The sequence below is a fragment of the Mangifera indica genome, chromosome 17 (assembly GCF_011075055.1).
Source record: "Mangifera indica cultivar Alphonso chromosome 17, CATAS_Mindica_2.1, whole genome shotgun sequence".
NCBI classification, from domain to species: domain Eukaryota; kingdom Viridiplantae; phylum Streptophyta; class Magnoliopsida; order Sapindales; family Anacardiaceae; genus Mangifera; species Mangifera indica.
In genome coordinates, this window is record NC_058153.1 from 4,442,361 (window position 1) to 4,451,882 (window position 9,522).

General features: G+C 33.0%; 1 protein-coding gene across 2 annotated transcripts; it reads right to left on the reverse strand.

The window, feature by feature from the left end:
- Positions 1–3,910: 3,910 nt before the first annotated feature.
- LOC123200137 (triosephosphate isomerase, cytosolic) lies at positions 3,911–8,020 on the reverse strand. Of its 2 annotated transcripts, none has more exons than XM_044615278.1 (9): positions 7,812–8,020; positions 7,586–7,661; positions 7,178–7,301; positions 6,728–6,812; positions 6,491–6,623; positions 5,554–5,648; positions 4,923–5,001; positions 4,211–4,293; positions 3,911–4,144 (listed from the first exon to the last, which is right to left on the reverse strand). In XM_044615278.1, exons 1-9 carry the CDS (start codon positions 7,848–7,850, stop codon positions 4,130–4,132), a joined length of 729 nt encoding a protein of 242 aa, XP_044471213.1. In that variant the 5' UTR covers positions 7,851–8,020; the 3' UTR covers positions 3,911–4,129. The 2 variants fall into 2 exon arrangements, with proteins under 2 accessions (XP_044471213.1, XP_044471212.1); XM_044615277.1 differs by having other exon boundaries at positions 3,911–4,118; positions 7,812–8,016.
- Between the last annotated feature and the right edge of the window lie 1,502 nt (positions 8,021–9,522).

Below are 9,522 nucleotides of genomic sequence, written 5' to 3' on the forward strand. Positions count from 1 at the left end.
ATTTAAACTCTCTTTTTGGTAATGCACCATCTTTACCATCTCACAGAGGGGAAATGAATAATTTTTCACTCAAATTTAAATTTAAATTTAAAATCATATATACGATAGATAAAAAATTTAAATATTCATTCATAGGGTAACTGTTGTTCAAATTTTCAGTTAAAAATAGGGATAAAATTATTATTTTATCTATAAATTCTAAAACTTAAAAAATTTATATTATATTCACTTTTTAGTTTAGAAAACTCACATTTACCTCCTATAATTAAACTTTGAAAAATTCACTTTTTCCTCTTTTCCAAGTTTCATTTTTGGTGGCTTGAAGAATCAATCGGCGATGGGGAAGAAACAAAGGTTTTCTCTGACAAAAGACAACCCTTCATCATCTCCAGAGCGGGAAGACTCGAAGACAAAACGTTGTCCTTCGTCATTTGGATGACATTTCATTGTCCTTTATCATTGCTTATGAATGAAGTGATAAAGGACGATGAAGCGTCATCCTTCATCAAGTCTTCTAGACGATGAAAGACAATATTTCGTCATCGCGTTTAGATAATTTTTTTTCATAGTCAGATTTAGAAGATAGGTAAAAAACACTAATCATTGATCGAAATAATGGTGGACGAAGAAGAAAACAAACCTTAAAAGTGAAATCTAAACTTTTTAAACTTTAAGAATAAAGTGAAGTGTTAATTTTTAAAACTTAAGATAAAATGATATAAATTTTAAAATTTTAAAATTTATAAATAAAATAATAATTTTATCTCTACACTTAACTAAAAATTTGAATGATATTAATTTATAAATACATACTCTTAAAATTAGGGTAAGATTTGGGTGGCACATGGTCCTTTTCCCCTTACAGAGGTACACAAATTCAAACTCATCCTGTACGATTGGTCTTAAAAAAAGGGTCCTGTAAAAGGGTCAGTCAAATCTGCACAAATTTAGTACTAAAATTATTTCAATCAGTCAAATATGAGAATGGTCTCAAAAAAAGGTTCGTATATCTCTTAGATTTAAGATATAAGACCACTTTTTAATTTATTTTTTTTAATCCTTCATGAATTATATAACATATATTTACCCATTTCTTAAAAGGTCTATCTCTACTTTAGAAGGTATTAAATATGAAGGAATAATTTACTAATCTTTTTTATGTCATTTTCGTCTTTGAAAAGCTATTTAAAAGCTGATAAAATTAACAATTTCTCCGAATATGCAGAAAATGTTGGTGGAATGTGATTTTTTAGGGAAGATGATTATTTCCCACCCAAATATCCACCGAATCCCTATCCTCATCTATAGCTAAATGGCTGTTTCATTTTGGCTGATATTTGCATGATTAGATGGATCATTCTAAGATTATTATAATTATTAAGATTTAATGAGGCGTTTAGAGGCATGGATTAATGTAGACAAAATAAGCTTAGATTAGGGAAAGATTAGATTATGACTTCTTTAATAGTTGGAGGCCATAACTTTACTAACTAATTCTCACCACCAAAATCAAGTTTAAACATTAAATAGATAAAAAGTAATGTTACATATACAAACAAATTGTATAAATTTATTAGTATAAATTAAAGTTGTAGTATTTGATTAGATAATTTTAAATTAAGAGAAAAACAAATAATTATATGATTTAATCATAAATTATCACCTCAGTTTATACTAATAAATTTAGAGTAATACTATAAATACAAACAAATTATACAATTTTTTTATGTACAATTTGATATGTTAACATTTAATTGGATAAATTTGAAGTGAAACAAGAAAAATCATATCATTCAATCATAATCTATCATCTCAGATTGTATACAAAAGTTTTATTTATAGTCAAATATTAACCTAACAAAAATCTTAAATGGTGAGTAGGGGGGATGTTGCTTTCTTTCCTGCTTTTTTGTTAGGTATTTATGTCCCTGCCAATTCAGGATTGAAACCAACCCTCCTTGCGAACCATCCTACCCCACTCATCTAACCAACCCTTAGGCCAATTAATCAATTACAAGCCCTCATTTTCAGTCATTTCCACTCTGATCTTCAGTCATTGTCTTTGTCAAAATTTTGCTTATTCTAACAGCCATTTTTTAACTTCTCCACAAGTTTTCCAAAATGGTCTTCATTTCTGATGTAATCCTAAACAGACTGGAAGTGGGGAGGAGGATCCTTTTGATAGACATATAAGACAAAGTACACAAATAGGGAAATTTTTAGGCCAAACGACTATTTCCCACCCAAGGTATGTTGTAATGACAAGTTTCCACCCTTTAACTATGGAAACACCAAATACCCACTCATAACCGGTTAAATTTAACGAAACCCTAACCCCTGAAAATTTAATCTTATTTTTCCCTCTAAAAGTTTAAAAACTAACATTTTTTTCCTAAGCTAAGTTTGAAAAAATTGCATTTTCGCCCCTAGGGTTTAGTTTCCGAACCCTTTCACATTCTCCGGCACCATCGCCGACCATCTCCCCCTCCCGACGGTTTCTCTTCCACCGACGACCCCCCTCAACTCCACCTCAACCCATCCGACGCAGAGAGACGTTGTCTGGGAAGAGAAGTCGTCTTCGATCGATCTTGTCTTCGTCGTCTGGGAAGACGATCGTCTTCCTAGATGAAAAAGACTCGTCTTCCCAGACGACGACTGGGAAGACGAAGAACTTCGTCTTCCCCGACGAAGTTCTTCGCCTTCCACGACTTCTTCGACATCGATCGGGCGTCCAAATGGGAGGAAAGAAATCGTCAGAAGGAGATGATGCTTCGGGAGAGAGAGGTCGTCGGCAATAGAGCCGGAAATGTCGCCGGAGATTTCAAAACCAAACCCTAGGGTGAAACTGTGATTTTTTAAAACTTAGGCTGGGGGAAAATTGTAGTTTTTAAAGTTTAGGGGGGCAAAAGTTGATTCTATTTTAGTTTTTTTTAATATTATAGAGAAAATAACGATTTTACCTTTACCATCGTTAGGGTTTTGTTAAATTTAATCAGTCATGGGTGGGTTTTTTATGTTTCCATAGTTAAAGGGTAAAAACTTGTCATCACAACATACCTTGGGTGGGAAATAGTCGTTTGGCCAAATTTTTAATTCAAATTTAATAAATATTGAGTTAACTTGTGGTAATTTTGGCAAGTCCAGTATTTTGGTTTGATGGGTGGGTAGGACAGGATTTTGATCCGGGCAACTTGAGCTCATAATTCAAATCAAACGAACCAAGTTTCAACGAAAGATTTGACATGTTTTCATAAATGAGTATACTTCAAATTGATTTAAACATTCAAGTTTGAGTCATTTCAGATTGAATATAAAGTTAACTAATTTTCAAGTCTCAACCCATTAATCTTAAAATGATCTTAAGTTAGGTCTTTTAAATTTGAATCGATCTTAAAATGAACCTTATCCAGGTTTGGCTTGAATCAACTCCGCTCCTATGAATATGTTGAAGAGGTTTAGTAATGCTTATAGTCTCGTTGTCTGCTAAGAGGAATTTTGGACATCGATATTGAAGAGTTTATTGCATGCGCTGGGTAACTACTTTCAATGCTCCACCTTGTGGATATGACCTTCAATGCCATCATTCGTAAGATGGGCTGCCCTAGTTTTAAGGTGCCTCCCTCCCACTATAACCTTTATACAATGTTTTTTTCTCCTAACTACGTCTTTTTATTCTTCCAATATTCTAACAATTGAAGGATGGTTGTAGAGATGGCGGTTAGAGTTAGATATCAAGTTTGAGGTATAGTATCGAGACCTAGGCCTGGGCCAGGGCCGCCCCCTTGTTGTGTCTAGGTGATTGTTACAATTAACCCATTTACTTTCCATCAGACATAATATTGACGAATCTAGAAACTAATAAACAAAATGAAAACGAGAGCACATGCACCTAAGCATAAATTAGGCATGGTAAAAGAAAGAGGAAGATTTATTCCTGAATAAACTTCAGTAACAACTGCTTATCTAAACACAAAGGCATAACTTATTCCTCAGAAAAGTATGCACTGAATTCTATACCTCCCAAAATGAAAGCTTCCTCGACCCAGCATGACATGCATAAAACAAGATCAGGCATTTTTCTTCACCGCAGCAGAATTGATAATGTCAATGAACTCCGGCTGGAATGAAGTTAACAAAAGAAGCCCTAAACATAAGCCAGAGAAACTTAAGTAGATATGGAGCAGAAAGAGAACTGGGAACATATTTTTACCTTCAGAGAAGCTCCACCGACCAAAAATCCATCAACATCAGACTGAGCAGCCAATTCCTTGCAGTTTGCACCATTTACAGATCCTGAAATAGGCATTCAACAAAGCAATTACATATAAATATAAAAACACGTGTCAGTGGCGGAAGTTTGAATAAATAGTAGTTTTATGTGCCACATAAAGTTCGAATAAATAAAATCGGTAATCTTATTTTTTGGATCTTTGCCAAAACTATTACCTTCAGTGCTTCAGCAATGTACATATAGTGTCATTATGTTAATTTTTTTGTATACATCCATCCATTAAAGGGCCCTCTACAAAGATCTCAATGACAAAGCTTTTAAACTTAGCATAATAGGGTCCCTAGAGTTCTTTTTATTATAAAACATATAAAAAAGGTCCCTGTTGAAGTTTAGCTTCTTTATACGCAAGCTTCATCTTGATCATTTAGCAGATTATTCAGTTGAAGGAGATGTCAACATAAAAGTTCTATGAACATCTCAGCATTTTTTACATATATTTTCTTTTGCTTTCTGCTTTATGTTTCAATTTATATAAACCTTATTTTTCTTAAAGAAATGAAAGATTGAAATTTCATTAAAAATGATAATTGAAGAACCAAAATCCAAAACATTACTTGTATTGTACATTGCATAAACAACTGAAAGGCAGTATAAAGAAAACTTAGCGGAAAGGGTGAATAAATAGAGTTACCTCCATAGATTATCCGAGTTGTTGCAGCAACCTCAGGATTGGTGTTTGTGTGGAGCCATTTCCTCAGTTCAGAATGTACCTATTACACAGAAGAATAAAACAGGAATTAAAACAATTCACTATGAGAAATCCAGAACTTTGTATAAGAATTTCACTTTATAACTAAGCTTTAGCTTACAGAATATGACCCTAGTACTCTTATCCTATCAATCAGATGCACCAAACAGGAGGTGATCAAGATGATAAAGTTCCTAAGTTTCATTCAATAAATGAGACATTTAAAGAATATATCCAGATTGCATAAACATTGCAGAAATACCTTCACTTAATGTACTTTTCCTTTTTTAAAATAAGCTTTTTTACCCTTAACCATACCTTGTACTCCTAGAGTAAGCAATGTTCTGCTATATTAACTTCATGATAAAGAAACAGTTGCTACTTTCCATTCTGCAACCACAATATGGTAAGAATGGAAATGCTCTAAACTGTTTCCCCTGAATTTCTCTAGGTTACACACACACACTCTAAAAAGGCAACAGAAACAATGCAACATCAAAAGTAAAGCAAAGGAAGTCTATATTCAGTTTGAAAATGATGAGAACATCAACAAATAAGGGAAGGTCTGACTCACTTCCTGAGCTTGAGCTGGAGTAGCAACTTTCCCAGTTCCAATAGCCCACACAGGCTCATAGGCCAAAACAATGTTTGACCAATCTGAGATTCGCTCTGACATAAGAAAAAGAAACAATGATCAAAGGATGACAAGTAAAAAAAACAATCATTACAAACTATCAACACCACCCTTGAATTTTACTGTTAGCCCATAAATTGAAGCATAAAAGCCACATTCAGCATTCTTCACACACAACACACATACAAACAATTAATTAAATCTATATCAGGTACAATTTTTGGAATTTGTTACAGGTAAAAAAAGAAACTGCAGGAGAATATAGTTAGAATGTAATACAATTCATTTGACTGCATTGTCATAGCCAATTTAAAGTCATAATTTCCCATTAAAGTATAACAAGGTCAAACATTCAAGCAAGAACATTCAACCACTGGTGTAAGATACACAAATTGAAAGCACCTTGATACATTAGAAGTGTGATCAACATACAATAAATATAATGCAATGCCAAAGTACTAATTTAACACAATTCACATTTATCCATTGTGACAACTGTGCCTCAAGACTATGTCAACCTTTATCTTCAGAATCTGAGGAATGCTAGATGATGAATGTGGGACCAATAGAAATAATCACTGATATTCTGAGTTTCAAAGAAATTGTACACATAGTTTTCATTATTCATAAAGGGAATCAACCGTTACAATATAATTTGAACAGCATGCAAATTTACTTAAAATATCATGCAATATATTTTTTCCACATTCCAACTACAACATGAATTCAACAATCTAATATGAAGTAATAAAAAATTACCAAAATCTTAATGACGGTCATAGTTTCTAAAAAAAATAAAACATAGAAAATTATTAGCCTTAATACAAAACACCATCAAAAACTGCACAAGCTTTCTACATGGCAGTAAATTATGTACCTGCAATTGCTTTAGTTTGTGAAGCAACAACATCCACCGTAGATCCTGCTTCACGCTGCTCAAGAGTCTCGCCAACACAAGCTATCACCTTTAAACCTTGAGAAAGTGCATATTTAACCTTATCCCCAACAAACTGAACAAAACAAAAAAAGGAGCCTCTGTTATTATTGTGCATGAAGCAATGATTACAAACTTAATGACAAGTCTGACAATGCGCCGCCATTAAACATTACTTACCTCATTTGATTCATTTAAGATAAGTCTCCTCTCAGAATGACCAAGAATAACCCAAGGAATACCCAAATTGAGAAGCATCTCCGCACTGCACAAACACAAGACACCAATTTTTAATTTTCAATAAAAATAGTCAAGATGCAAATAATGTCTCGATAGTCAGTTCATCAATGTAAAATGTGTAACAATGAAATACTGTAAACAAATGACTCGGCAAAAGCTAATTGCCAGGAGGGCTGTGCCAAACCGAGCTGATTAGATAATTCACGCCCAAGCCATAACATTGAAGGAAAGAAAGCAAATCCTTCAGAAGTAGGTTCAGTTGACTTATTGCTGTTTGGTAGTCCAATAAACCATTGCTGTCCGTAAACTCTAGTTTCAATTACCCAAGCATGAGAGTGAAACAAATTAAGGCGGCAAAATAGCACGTATCAATAGCAAACTTGCACATACCTAACCTCACCGGTGAAAGCACCTCCATTTTTTACCCAACAGTTTTGAGCTGCAACATGAAATTCAGGCCTCAACAAATCCTTCACCATCGGAATAAACACAAAGGGTGGGCTAATCACAACCTCTGCAATATAATCAAATCTCCACCCCGTCAACACGTCTGATCACCCACACAAGAAACAATAATAGCAGTTTCTTTTTTTTCTTTGGCAGTTAACTCGACAGATTAATATTTAGTGTCACATAAAACTCCAAACCAGATGTAACCAAATTACACTCCGCAAAAAAATTGAGATTTAAGCTTAAAAACAAAAACCGTAAGGCGTAAACTTACAGAAATTTCTAGACGGAGTAATGAGTACTAATCTGAGATAATAATCAAACAAATACAAAACGACATGCACTTACCAACGACATCTTGGGATGGAACTTGACCTTCATTGAGAACATTCACTATCTTCTTCACTTCTTCAGTGGTTCCATTCTACACTCAAATTCAAAACAGACTCATAAATAACTAATTCAACGAACCAGTTTTAAGCATTTAAACAAAAAGTGAGCAGATCTCGTGATTCTATCAATCAAATTGAGCGCAAACTAATCAACGGCAGAATAAGATGAATCAGAAACTCACGCATTTCCAGTTACCGCCAACGAAGAACCTCCTGCCCATTGTTGTTTGACAATGATAAGGAAATAACACACACAGATCTTTGTTCTGTTTTTAGCATTTGTTCTGTTGAGCGACTCTCCAGCCAAAAATCCAGGAATATGCTTTTGGAGTCTGGAAGAGAAGACTAAGGGAGGGTAGGTTTGACAAGTAAGGATGGTGCTCGGTGATTATGAGTTGGGGCAAAACGGTTTCGTGACTCACGTGTTCATGGGCGCGCAGAAAGAGCGGCTGGTGACTGGGCTAAAGCCACGTAATCTTCGTGGGTCTTGAATTCCACACAAAAAAAAAATTCTGGTTATTATAAAGGGAAAAATTATTAAATACCTATTTTACCCTTTTATTAAGCAAAAATACCCATTTTTCTAATTCCTAAGCAAAAATACACATTTTTTCTATTCCTAAATAAAAGTGCCCTAATTACCCTTCATCAAATCTATATAAATTAGGGGTGTTCAAAACCAGTTAACCGAACCGTTTTATCCAATTTTTGAATCGAACCGAATTTTTGGTTTGAAAAAAATCATGAACCGAAACCGAACCGATTTAAAAATTAACCTATTTTGAACCGAACCGAAAATATCAATTAACTAAACCGAATTTTTGGTTAACGATTTTTGAACCGAATTTTAAAAATTATCATATTTTATTATTTTTTTCTAATTTTTTGAAAATTTATTCAATATTCTATTAATATTTTATTAAATTTTTATTCGATTTTTTAAAAACCAGTTCGGTTCGATTAACCGGTTTTGAAAATTTGGCAAACCGGTAATCGAACCGAAAATTCGGTTCTTATATATTTTTGAACCGATATCCGAATCGATTTTTCGAATAACCTATTTTTCGGTTAGGGTTTCGGTTTAAAAATCGGTTCGATTTGGTTATCGGATAATTTTGAACACCCCTAATATAAATTCTCTCACTTTCACTCTTATTATATACACTTCTTATATCACTTCAACACTCACTCACACCCTCATTTTTATTTAATATTAATTACTATGATTTCGTTCGAAATAAAGAAGTTCGTATTTCTAAATTCGAATCGAAAAAATCAATTCGTAAAAAAAAATATTTATATGAATCTTAACTCAAAACTTAATTTTATTTGTTAAATCTAGTTTGTATATCATGTAAAGGGAGCATTTGGATATTTGATAATAATTTAGGGGTTAAATAAAATGTTAAAAAAATATGAAAAACATTTTGATATTACACAATATATAAAAAATTTAAATAACATATTAAAAATAAATAGATATATTGAAATACCTTATAATGTCAACAATAAAAAAATTATTCGAAAATCTGAAAAAACATATCTAAATTTCGAAAACTACACTTTCGAATAGCTTAGGAACGAGAAAACTAAAAAATCGGTCTGAAATTTCATAATTACATCGTAAAACGTGTCTCAAAAAGCACCAAACTAAAGAAACAGATGTCAAATTTGAAAACTACATATCAAAAAAGTCTAACCCAGTCACAAACAAACTCAAAATCATAAAAACTAAAAATCTTAAATTTGGTAAAACAAAAAAACTACATAATACATACTGAAACAGTTTTATTTGGGCCTCCAAATTGGGTGCAACTGGCAAAGTAGATTGTTGTTATAGAGCTCGAAACGAGCTTCGCGTTGATATATTACAAGTCTCGTAACTCCTCCCAG